We start from the raw sequence: 12,850 nt of genomic DNA, 5'->3' as shown, positions 1-12,850 counted from the left end.
TTTTTAATATTTCAGAACACATTAAAATGCAGAATTGCAAAGTGAGAGTCGCTTTTCGGCAGCTGCAACACCTCTTTGTGCATTCGATGCGAACGCCTGGTACCACCAGGCGCCTCCATCTGGCTAATCTCCAATGGTAAACTAAACACAAAGATTACGTGGCTTCGGTGTTGAAGAACGACCTCTGAACTGCTCAGGTGTGGTTCGGGGAATCCCCCCAGCAAACACTGACTCGGCAAATTGTCACCCACGAGGGGCATTTATGCAGCTCTAGGGGGGATGATGATGGGTGGATTTTCTCTGGAATGCCATAATATTCGTGTTGAAGCATCGTGCGATTTATCATGACTTGTCATCTGCACCATAGTTTTTAAAAGGGACCGAGTAAACAAAAAAATTCTTGCGAGGAAAAAATTCCGTGTGGTATTTGTTTGTGGGGCAGCGGTTAATGTTGAAACGGGGGTGCCCCATTCGAGAGCACGCTGAAATGTGTATGTCACAAAAATCATCTACACCAAGAGAACTGTCATCCAGCGATTTTTATTTGTCATTTCGGAAGCTTTTTCTGGTGTTTTTTTTTTTCCTTTACGACTTGGTGTGCGAATTCGTATTTGATTGATTGACGATTTTACAGATCAATCACCTCATATCTTTCCACTCTCTAGCCATGGATAGAGAATTTTTGTTGATGCGCTCTCTATCACAAATAAATTTATTTATTATACACAAACGAAATCGTATGATATATGCACTAATGTATCAAAAATAATCTATAGTAATAATAAATCAATTGTACCAAAAAGGGATCATGAAAAATATCATTCTGAGATAGTCAAGCACCATTCGACACACGAAACCCGCTTACGTATAAAAATAAATCGCAACCGCAGCTTCGTGAGCCGAAAAGGATCTTGAGGAATATTATTGATGTACTTCAAGTACCATTCGTCCCCCAGAAAACGGTTACGTGCTGTTTTATACCGTAACCGAAACTCTGTGAGCCGAAAGGGATCTTGAGGAATGAATAAGTTGAGGACCAAGATACTATTCGCCTCCCGATGCTCAGTTACGAACTAGAATATTTAGCGCAACTGCAGCTTCGTGAGTCGGAAAGGATCTTGAAAAATATTACTGATGTACTTCAAGTACCATTCGTCCCCCAGAAAACGGTTACGTGCTGTTTTATACCGTAACCGAAACTCTGTGAGCCGAAAGGGATCTTGAGAAATATTACTGATGTACTTCAAGTACCATTCGTCCCCCAGAAAACGGTTACGTGCTGTTTTATACCGTAACCGAAACTCTGTGAGCCGAAAGGGATCTCGAGGAATGAATAAGTTGAGGACCAAGATACTATTCGCCTCCGGATGCTCAGTTACGAACTAGAATATTTAGCGCAACTGCAGCTTCGTGAGTCGGAAAGGATCTTGAAAAATATTACTGATGTACTTCAAGTACCATTCGTCCCCCAGAAAACGGTTACGTGCTGTTTTATACCGTAACCGAAACTCTGTGAGCCGAAAGGGATCTCGAGGAATGAATAAGTTGAGGACCAAGATACTATTCGCCTCCCGATGCTCAGTTACGAACTAGAATATTTAGCGCAACTGCAGCTTCGTGAGTCGGAAAGGATCTTGAAAAATATTACTGATGTACTTCAAGTACCATTCGTCCCCCAGAAAACGGTTACGTGCTGTTTTATACCGTAACCGAAACTCTGTGAGCCGAAAGGGATCTTGAGAAATATTACTGATGTACTTCAAGTACCATTCGTCCCCCAGAAAACGGTTACGTGCTGTTTTATACCGTAACCGAAACTCTGTGAGCCGAAAGGGATCTTGAGGAATGAATAAGTTGATGACTAAGATACTATTCGCCTCCCGATGCTCAGTTACGATCTAGAATATTTAGCGCAACTGCAGCTTCTTGAGTCGGAAAGGATCTTGAAAAATATTACTGATGTACGATGATTACCAAGTCCCTGTCGGCGCACAGGCATCGGTGACGTATTTTAATTCTTAACGTCACTGAAGCTCTGTGAACCGAAAGGGATCTTGAGGAATGAGTAAGTTGATGACCAAGTCCTATTCGACCACCGATGCTCAGTTACGAACTAGAATATTTAGCGCAACTGCAGCTTCGTGAGTCGGAAAGGATCTTGAAAAATATTACTGATGTACTTCAAGTACCATTCGTCCCCCAGAAAACGGTTACGTGCTGTTTTATACCGTAACCGAAACTCTGTGAGCCGAAAGGGATCTCGAGGAATGAATAAGTTGAGGACCAAGATACTATTCGCCTCCCGATGCTCAGTTACGAACTAGAATATTTAGCGCAACTGCAGCTTCGTGAGTCGGAAAGGATCTTGAAAAATATTACTGATGTGCTTCAAGTACCATTCGTCCCCCAGAAAACGGTTACGTGCTGTTTTATACCGTAACCGAAACTCTGTGAGCCGAAAGGGATCTTGAGGAATGAATAAGTTGATGACTAAGATACTATTCGCCTCCCGATGCTCAGTTACGATCTAGAATATTTAGCGCAACTGCAGCTTCTTGAGTCGGAAAGGATCTTGAAAAATATTACTGATGTACGATGATTACCAAGTCCCTGTCGGCGCACAGGCATCGGTGACGTATTTTAATTCTTAACGTCACTGAAGCTCTGTGAACCGAAAGGGATCTTGAGGAATGAGTAAGTTGATGACCAAGTCCTATTCGACCACCGATGCTCAGTTACGAACTAGAATATTTAGCGCAACTGCAGCTTCGTGAGTCGGAAAGGATCTTGAAAAATATTACTGATGTACTTCAAGTACCATTCGTCCCCCAGAAAACGGTTACGTGCTGTTTTATACCGTAACCGAAACTCTGTGAGCCGAAAGGGATCTCGAGGAATGAATAAGTTGAGGACCAAGATACTATTCGCCTCCCGATGCTCAGTTACGAACTAGAATATTTAGCGCAACTGCAGCTTCGTGAGTCGGAAAGGATCTTGAAAAATATTACTGATGTACTTCAAGTACCATTCGTCCCCCAGAAAACGGTTACGTGCTGTTTTATACCGTAACCGAAACTCTGTGAGCCGAAAGGGATCTTGAGGAATGAATAAGTTGATGACTAAGATACTATTCGCCTCCCGATGCTCAGTTACGATCTAGAATATTTAGCGCAACTGCAACTTCGTGAGTCGGAAAGGATCTTGAAAAATATTACTGATGTACGATGAATACCAAGTCCCTGTTGGCGCACAGGCATCGGTGACGTATTTTAATTCTTAACGTCACTGAGGCTCTGTGAACCGAAAGGGATCTTATAAGAAGTTTCTTTTTCTTTTTTTTCAATTTTTTTTACAATATGATGTAATTTAGAAGTTACTTGTAGAGTATGAATGTAATGACATAAATTTTTAAAAATCATTCATATCAGTGCACACATACTCTGCAAACTCCTTCAGTTCAGATGTCTACTCTCAGTGAAAACTGAACTAAGACTGACTGTTCTGTGCAGCGGTGTACCCTTTTATAGGCGCTCGACTCGAAGAATTCCTTTACCTGTTCAACCTAATGACTTCTCTTGCGGTCAGTTTTAGAAAATTCCAGAAGAATCTAATTACTTTGGGTACAACTTAATTATCCTGATACCTGTAGATTCTTTTGGGATTCATGATCACATAATAAATGCTGTTTATTAATAAGTAGAATAATTTTACTTTTACACAATTAAAAGCCGTCGGGTACTATTAATATCCTTAAAAATGATATGAAAAAGCAATAATCGTTTTATTCTAAATTTCTTTTTTTTAAATCACCTAAAAAATGACTTCCCCGACGGTTATTAAAAAGAATACAGAATGATTTTAAGCAGTTCAATTTGATCTTAAAGGATTTGAAATTTTTTGCAAGATATTCAATTGTCCTTTTGTAACAGACTCAACTCACAAGAAAAAGTCTAGCTATATCATTATAAGACAATTGTAATCAAAATTATTTAAATTTAATTATTCTATCGTTTTCTTTTTTACTACCAGAAAATCTAATTTGCCTGAAATTATGAAAGCGATATCTAAACTTAAACTAAAGACTGAATCTTAAGGCATTAGGGCTAGGTAGGTAATTATCAATAGTTTGGAGTTTGTAAATTTTCTCTTTTTAACGGTTTTTAGTGTTTTTAATGACTTTTCTCTTATTGAGTTCAATTGTTTGTTTAATAAAACATTTTTTATATTAGTTAGTATATTGCATTATATACTTTGCAAAAGATAATAACAACGCACAATTGAAAAGAAAATAATTTTAAATTTTAGTAGTTATACGAAAACAGGTAAATAACAATTTAAAGGGATTAAAAACTAATTAAAAATCAATTAGCAAAATTGATTAGATACCTGATAAAAATGTCCTTAATTAGTTGTTCAGATTTCTACTATATACTTTTCTTGTTATTTAATGTCTATTATATATGTACATACCTGTTTTATACATAACTATTTCGTGAATTAGACTGAAATCCAAAATCTTTCACTAAATTTCCCGAATTCTCTGAAATTCAAATGATATTTATGGAATTGCGGAAACGTAAACTACTAATCGGACGTGAATCACAAAAAAATATCCTGAAAAAAAAGAGATAAAGTAACAAAAGTAGAAGAAAATGTGAAAAGAATTAAATTGAGGATGGAGAATTTCCCTTCAAGGGATACTCGAAACTGAAGAGGAACAGAAAGAACTTTAGCAGCTTTTTATTCACCCCAAGAGTCGGGGGTTGCTGCAGGAAGATAATTAAAACTATGTAATTTTTGTGTCATGCTCGCATCTTTAAAAGCTAGAAGAGAGCAGCATATGGTCCCAATGGGGAAGATTTGCTATGGAGCGGGGGGGGACAAAAAAGGAGATGATTGTAGATAAAGGAAGAAAGTGTAATTAAGTGACATTTTTTTCTCTTTCTTTGCAGTGATCTTGGAACAAACAATATTACCAATTTACCTAGTAGAGCTTTTGATATGGCGCCATCTTTAGAGGAATTGTAAGTTAATTGCATTTCTATTAATATTTATTGCGAATTATTCGTTGTACCACGATACTTCCCCTATTTTGGTATCATTTTCCATCCCTCCGTCGTGTCCTTGCTTTGCATCTTAATTCAATTCCATGGCCGCTATACAATGTTTGTTCTCTTCTACGCAGAATTTTATCTGATAACACCTTAGCACGAATAGCTACAGATGCCTTTGATGGATTGAGCAAATTGAAACGATTGGTCCTTCACAATTGTGGTCTCAGTCAGATTCCTGATGACGCGTTCAAGCACCTACCGTCGCTGACGTCACTGTAAGTACCTACCTTTACATAGGAAAAGTGAAAAGTAAGTGTGGGTGGCGGCATATTATATACCATCATTTCAGCACAAATTAAACCCAATGCTGTACAGCAAGATATATGGCTAAAAAAAGAATATCCTGCAAAAGATGAAATGAAATTAGGAAAATTATTCATAAAGAATGTACCTTTTTTTATTTATCCCTTCAAGACAATCTGTGCTCTCATTCTTTTCTGATATTTTGTTGTTGTTATTGTATCCATCCTGTCTCTCTTCCCCTTTTCTTCCTTACGCGTTATGTATCTTCTGTGCAGAACTATACACACACACACAAAGACACCCCCGCAGGACAATATAATATGTAATTTGCTCCTTTTTTTCCACCACCCGTATGTGTGTGGCGGTGTATTATTTCTTGTTGCTAAATGTTTCCATAAATCACACTAATAAAAATGTCCCAGGCAGATAGATGGGAATGCCATAATGTATCTGGACAGTGTCAACTTGCGGCATCTTCAGCAATTGCGGAGTTTGCGATTAGAGGGGAATATGATACAAAAAGTTCCCACCGAAACTTTAGCTGGTCTTCCATCTCTTGAGGCACTGTGAGTTTCTTTTCTTTTTAATGGCCTGACTTTTCTTTTTCTTAATCGGAATATTCCCTTTTTTAATAGACATAATATTGGTACTTTGCTGTTGTTGTGTTATTTTTTATGTGGCTTTGTGAGAATCCTGAAGGTTCCAGTTTAGTTGAATAGATGGGAGATTGCATGACAAATCCATGGGTCTGAGCTTTGAGCTTTTTTTCTTACTTATATCAAAAGCAATTCTTCATCTTTTCTTAATGTGCTTCTTTTCTTTCTTCAAACCAAACGGCGTGTTGGTGACAGTGGGAGGATCTTTTTTCCCTTTTTTTTGGGTAGTAAATCAAGGGAAAAATTCAGTGTTTTAAATCGTCTCAGTCGGTGGGATGTCATAAATGGGGATGAAGTATGAAAAGGTGAAGAAACTACTTAAGAAAACAATAGGATACAAAAATTTGAATCACGCGCCAAGAAAATTTATGAATGGGAGTGGAAATATTTTCACTTGCAGCGTTAAAAAGCTCTCTTGAATGCTCTTCTGTTTGACCAAAAATTCTTGAAATGTTTTATGTGTTTTGAAAGTGAGTTGAATATTATTAAGAAAATCAATTGGGATTCTTGCAACAGGAGAAAATTTTACAATTTTTTTATGTCGTCTTTAATAATAAATTCATGAACGATTTGGGATTTTTTATGAATAAGAGCTTTCATCCTATTTTTTTAATTATTCTATAAAAATAAAGAGAAATTGGAAATTATTTTCTCAGCCGTATTCTAAATTTTCTATACAAAACAAAACAAGACAAATCTTCTAATTAATTCGTTTAATTTTTGCGCATATAGCCCTAGTTGTTGCGCGTCGTGAAACAAGTTCATAGTGATGATGATAATTCGTTTAATTTATTACAAGATGAGTAGGTATTTTTTGTTCGAAATTTGTTAAATAAAACCCTAACCAATTATTACGGAAAATAATTATATTTTGTAAAGGAAAGGTAAATGTTGCGTCCGTGCTCTCTTCGTGAAAACAATTCTTTCTTTGACTTAAAAATATTTTCTTTTCATTTTTTATCACTTTTTATGTATTTTATTAATCCGTTTATTCTCGTCTTTGTAAAATGAGTCTATTTTTCTATTAAAAAAAAATAAAAACCTTTAATTTTTTTTCCTGTAAATAAAAGCTCCCGACTCGTGGATTTGCAAGCATATTCCATTTTCCACAATATTTTTCAAGATTCTCCGTGTAAAATAAATGTTGACGAACACACAAAAAAAACGAACCGAATTGGCCATAAAATAACTCCTGTGACACAAAATTCTTTCACTTTCCCACCCGAAACTTTTTTTTCCTTCATTTCAATCTGCTGTCTATTCAACTTTGTTTCTCTTCCTCTAATATAATATCATCAAAATTTTGGTGTGTGTAGTGATAATAAAAATTATTTTAAGATAGCTTTGTAAGTGGTGTTGAGGGGGCTGAAGAAAAATATGTGGTGTTTATCGTAAGTAGGTTAAAGAAACAAATTTCCATAAAATTCTCCTAAAAGAAATGATACAATAACTCGTTCACATAGTGCGGGGATAAATAAAAAGTCCTCGTATGCGAAAAAGTATAGTGTGTATTTGTTTCTTTTGGGGGAGAAGAATAAGAAAAAGAAAAAGAAAAAAAAAGATTGGCGAAACTCCAGTAAAAGCTCCCGAGGACAAATAATAAATAAACTAACTGGGAGGAATACAAATAATCGGTTATTGTTCCCATCTCATGTTCCAATTTTTCTTTTTCACATCAGAAACTTGGGCAACAATCATTTGGTCAGCATCGATGAGAATGACTTTCCCGTGATGAATAATTTAATAGTTCTGTAAGTTATCAATTAATCCCATTTATCCACCTTCAATTCCAACAAAATTTCCTGCCGCGAGTGTTTCGAACAGATTGCAATTTATTGCAAACACAAAAATAATGAATTTTCTTCCCCACACTCCGCACTCCATCTCCTTGCAGGTTACTGAAGAGAAATCAAATCACCGAGATTAAGCAAGGTGCTTTTGGCAATTTGTCCAAATTGCGAGTACTGTGAGTATCTCTGTCTCAGCAATCGAATTCTTCGAGCCAATTGGTTGCAATTTTTCACAATGCCTTTCGTTCTTGGCTCCCTTTCACCATTTTCAGAGAATTGGACGACAACCTGATAACTTCTCTTTCATTTGGATTGGAAAATATGACACAATTGCAAGAATTGTGAGTGCTCAAATGATACTCTTATCTTTTTTTTTTCTTTACTACATTTTATACTTATTTTTCTCAATGCATCTCCAATGGAGTGGCAGAAAGCTCATTTTATAATTAATGTTTATTCCATTTAGTTTCACTTGATAATTTTTGCAATTAAAACTGACAAAAATTAGTGCGAATGATTTTTTGTTTATATCTTAATTTTTTAAATCATTTATTAGACTAAGAAAATTAACATGTTTTCTAACCTCAACCTCAAAATAATTAATTGGATACATGTAGTCTCAATTTTTTCAGGAAAGCCCCAAAATTTGATTCTGATTGATTTCCCGTTGAAATTGGGGTCATACAGGTTGAGCTAACTGAGCATTCCCATTTTCATTTTCCGATATATTTTTCCAAGAATTTGAATAAAATTGAACAGGTAGCGCCACGAGTGGACACAAAAATAATTTCAAGTTGACGAAATTTATGTTTTTTGTGACTTTATTTTCAAAGAATTTATGCTGTAGTGTTATGTTTTTAGTGCATTTTATGCTTTTATATTAAAGAAATATGTGTAATAAGTGGATAAAAATCAGCCGAAGGGCAGTGCGATGTGAAAAAAGTGCATTTTTTGTGGTCCAAAAAGGTGAAAAACATCACTTTTTCCAGGTGAGTTTTCCGCATGAAAAACACCTCAGAATGCAATGCGTCTACCTCACAACGATTCTAGAACGCATGCAGAATCTGAGGAAATCATATTTGGTCAGGGAAACCCCCCCAATTTTCCGGAACAGAGCTCCAAAATTTTCCCGCGAAATTGCCTAGGGTCGTGGTGGAGACATCATATCGCGTGAATTTTCCAATTTATTTGTATTTAAAATGCTATGAAACCCTTCACTTAAAGCCTACAATGCATTTAGAATGTAAGGAAAATCAATTTAGGCCTGGAAAACATCTCAATTTTTAGGAAAACGCCCCAAAAAAACTCAAATCAGCTCACATAAAAAATGTAAACAAAGGGTTGACAATATTGTCAATGATTTCGCGGGAAAACTTTGGAGCTATGTTCCGGAAAATTGGGAGGGTTTCCCTGACCAAATATGATTTCCTCAGATTCTGCATGCGTTCTAGAATAGTTGTGAGGTAGTCGCATTGCATTCTGAGGTGTTTTTCATGCGGAAAACTCACCTGGAAAAAGTGATGTTTTTCACTTTTTTGGACCACAAAAAATGCACTTTTTTCACATCGCACTGCCCTTCGGCTGATTTTTATCCACTTATTACACATATTTCTTTAATATAAAAGCATAAAATGCACTAAAAACATAACACTACAGCATAAATTCTTTGAAAATAAAGTCACAAAAAACATAAATTTCGTCAACCTAAATTTAATTTTATGACCACCAGTTGGCGCCACTTGTACAATTTCATTCAAATTCTTGGAAAACATATGGGAAAATTAATCGGGGAAAGTGCTCATTTTCCTCAACCTGTATGACCCCAATTTCAACGGGAAATTGATCAGGATCAAATTTTAAGCCGATCCCGAGAAAAATTGGATCTACATATATCCTAGTTTAATTATTTCGAGGTAAATTTTTAAATCTGCTGTACTATTATGTAGTAAGAAATATTACAGAGAAAGTTTGGAGAAAAACACTTAATTAATTAATTTTAATTATGCTGTTTATTACGCTCTTGATTGAAGGTCTTCTGTAGGTGAAAAGAACACGGTTTTATGTATAATATTTTATTTTTTTACCTATCTTTCTCCTCAACTTTTGTAAGAAAAACGGGAACTCTGTAAAAAAATCTTTTGATTAGTTTTAATTTCTTAAAGAAATTATGAAGGAATATTTTGCGGCTTCTTTGGAATTTCCTTCCTCGATAAATTCTTTTCAACTTATAATTGTCTGAAAAGGAGGAAAAGTGGTTTAATTCCCTGATTAAAATAAAGCTTGTGGTAGCTCCTTCTCATTAGACATTGGAAAGTCTTAATAAACAGATAAAATTTAAGCTCTTTCAATGTTCATTATGTTATATTTAAGTCGAAAAAGAGATTTTGGTCCTTTTATCTTTCCATTAATGATGGAATGGCTTTTAAAGGCTGTTTAAAGAAAATATATTGAATGATAAGAAAAATGTGGAAAGAGAAACCTTTTATGCTTTACTTTTCACTCGGGAAATCATAATTTTCTCCTCACCTTTGTAGACATTTTCCACGTTCTTCTTGAGCCTTTCATTATCCTTTTCAATAAAATATATGGGTCAAAATTGTTTTGACTCAGAGCATCACTTATGTACAAAGGGTACAAAGTGAGGTCATTTAAAAGTACAAGGACCTTTATTCGAAGAATTTAGAATTTATTGATGAAATTAAAAGCGCAGTAAAAAAAATATTTCGCTTAAAATGCATAAAAAAAATTCTAAAAATAAATAAACTTTCAAAAATAAAAAAAAAACTACAAATCCAAGTTTCATAGAACTAAATACTTTCTAATTAACAAGAATGAAGCCCTGCCACTTCATACGTTCATACATAATTCCGTAGTAGGGATGTTTACTTATCATTCAATGCTTATGCTCCCTTTTTGATTTCCTCACCCACCATTGTCTTCGAATCGGATGGATACCACTTTCGGGGTGGGTATGATGGCAACACAACAGTTCAGCATCCAATAACCGAATTCGATGGCTATCGAAGCACGATTTGCCGAGAAGTCTTACGGCCCTTGATTTACGAGCCAATCCATTGTCAGGAATTAAACCGGGTGCCATAAATAACATGCCAAGGTTAAGGAAATTGTACGTATTTTATGTGACTCTCGCTGCCGATGTTGTGTTAAGTGAGTGTTTTTGTGCTCAATTAATTCCCCCCATTCTTCCATATCCACCTGCCACCCCCGTATGGGTCATCTGGCCACCACCCCCATCGCCATCCCCTATGCATCATGTCCCCAAATGCATGCAGAGTGCTGTCGGACGCCAGGAGTTTATTGGAGCTACCCAGTTTGGATGGGTGTGGTGCTCTTGAGATTTTACGAGTAGACAGGGCAAGTCTGTCCAAGGTTCCCTTCAATCTCTGTAAGACCTGCCCCCGCCTCAAGAGCCTGTAAGTTTGTCTAATATTGCCCCGGAGTGGGGTATTTTGGTTAATTAAATTGTCACCACTCACTGTCCAACTAATCCCTCAAAATCTCCCATCATGTACAGAGAATTAAAATCCAATCGGTTGCGTGTTGTACCCGAGCTGTCCAGCTGCAAGGAGTTGCGTGTATTGGATTTGGCAGGAAATCTCATAACATCCCTCCATGGGGCACCATTTCAGGGATTGGGGCAGCTACATGATCTCCTGCTGGCACACAATGAAATCCAAGAAATCCCCCGAAAAGCATTCAGTGGCGCAGAGAAGCTACAAGTGCTCGATCTCGAGAGCAATAGAATCCACAGCATCAGTGCTGATGCTTTTGCGGATTTTATGCAGCTGGAAGATCTCAATTTGGGCAATAATATTTTCCCACAGCTCCCAGCAACAGGTCTCCATCGGTTACTCCATCTCAAAACGTTCAACAACCCCAAACTCCGTGATTTCCCACCACCCGAAACATTCCCCCGCATCCAGACGCTCGTTCTCTCCTACGCCTACCATTGCTGCTCCTTCCTCCCCCTCCTTGCGCTTGGGCATCGAAACAAGGCGCCTCCACTGCAGGAAGCGGTGCTCTTTCCCTCAGACAATGAATTTGACATGAGTCTGTGGAACAACAGCCTGACCGACATTTGGCCACAGCTGCACAATCTCAGCAAAAAGTTCGGACCGCAAATCAATGAATTGTGGGATTCATTCGGATCGGATTTCACCTACCCGGGAAATTTACCCGCCTACGTTGAGGAATACTTTGAGGAGGAGAATGTGGCACCCACGAGGAATTTCATACCCGAAATACTTCCAGGTAAAACACACATTATTTGTAACTTAATTTTCACCAAACCACCCTCTCCCCTCATTCACCCTCCTGCAAATCCGTGACGATTTAGCAGGTTTATTTCGCTTTCAAAATCAACCCCGACAATGTCTCTCTGGTGGTGTGTAGTACCAACATGGGAAATGGCTTCCGGGGGAGGAAGTTTGCAAAGTTGCCTGTGTGTCGTTAAAGTTGGCAAACTGTTGGGGCGAATAACACGAATGTTCTTTCCGTGGGATCGATTGTAATCTCCACTCAATTTACTGATCTTATCCAATTTCTGGGCTTAAAGTAAATCATTAAAGGCAATGATTTCCCCGATTTCCCTCAAGAGCAAATTTTCCAATTGAGTTCTTTTTTGGTACAACATACAGGTGCGTGTGGTAAATAATTTAGCATTAAATGAAGAATTTTGTGGTAGAAGTGAACTTGGAGAAAATTATTTTCCCTTCAATTCAACCTCGCATCTAAGCCCCGCCTTCAGTTAGAAGGTTATGTAATTCAAATCAAAGAAAAATAATAAGTAGAATAATTAAGAATCTATTATTCTTAATTATGGGTTAGAGCCTCAGTGCAACGTTTGATTTAAATTGTCAGGAAAATTTAATTTTATATGCAGGTTTTTATTTTTTATTTTTATGCTCATATGTTTTGAAGAAATCATTAATTGAACCGATTTTGATAAAAAATAAAACAGAATTATAAATAATTTTAATTACATAGTTCTGAAAAAAATGTCTTGTCGGTTAAACGGAAAATTTAG

General features: G+C 36.7%; 1 protein-coding gene across 3 annotated transcripts in view; it reads left to right on the top strand.

The window, feature by feature from the left end:
- Positions 1–12,850, top strand: part of LOC129791083 (lutropin-choriogonadotropic hormone receptor) — a 53,214-nt gene that overhangs the window by 35,555 nt on the left and 4,809 nt on the right. Inside the window, exons 3-11 of one of the 3 annotated variants that reach the window (XM_055829006.1) lie at positions 4,953–5,024; positions 5,186–5,329; positions 5,780–5,923; positions 7,693–7,764; positions 7,908–7,979; positions 8,076–8,144; positions 10,793–10,930; positions 11,097–11,237; positions 11,339–12,075. In XM_055829006.1, coding sequence (XP_055684981.1) covers positions 4,953–5,024; positions 5,186–5,329; positions 5,780–5,923; positions 7,693–7,764; positions 7,908–7,979; positions 8,076–8,144; positions 10,793–10,930; positions 11,097–11,237; positions 11,339–12,075 — 1,589 coding nt within the window. Of the gene's footprint in view, positions 1–4,952; positions 5,025–5,185; positions 5,330–5,779; positions 5,924–7,692; positions 7,765–7,907; positions 7,980–8,075; positions 8,145–10,792; positions 10,931–11,096; positions 11,238–11,338; positions 12,076–12,850 lie in introns of those variants that run through there. The other 2 variants (XM_055829007.1, XM_055829008.1) reach the window with 2 other exon arrangements.

This window comes from Lutzomyia longipalpis, chromosome 2 (genome assembly GCF_024334085.1).
Source record: "Lutzomyia longipalpis isolate SR_M1_2022 chromosome 2, ASM2433408v1".
NCBI classification, from domain to species: domain Eukaryota; kingdom Metazoa; phylum Arthropoda; class Insecta; order Diptera; family Psychodidae; genus Lutzomyia; species Lutzomyia longipalpis.
Note: the sequence above shows the minus strand (reverse complement) of the source record. Positions and strands in the feature narration are given on the sequence as shown.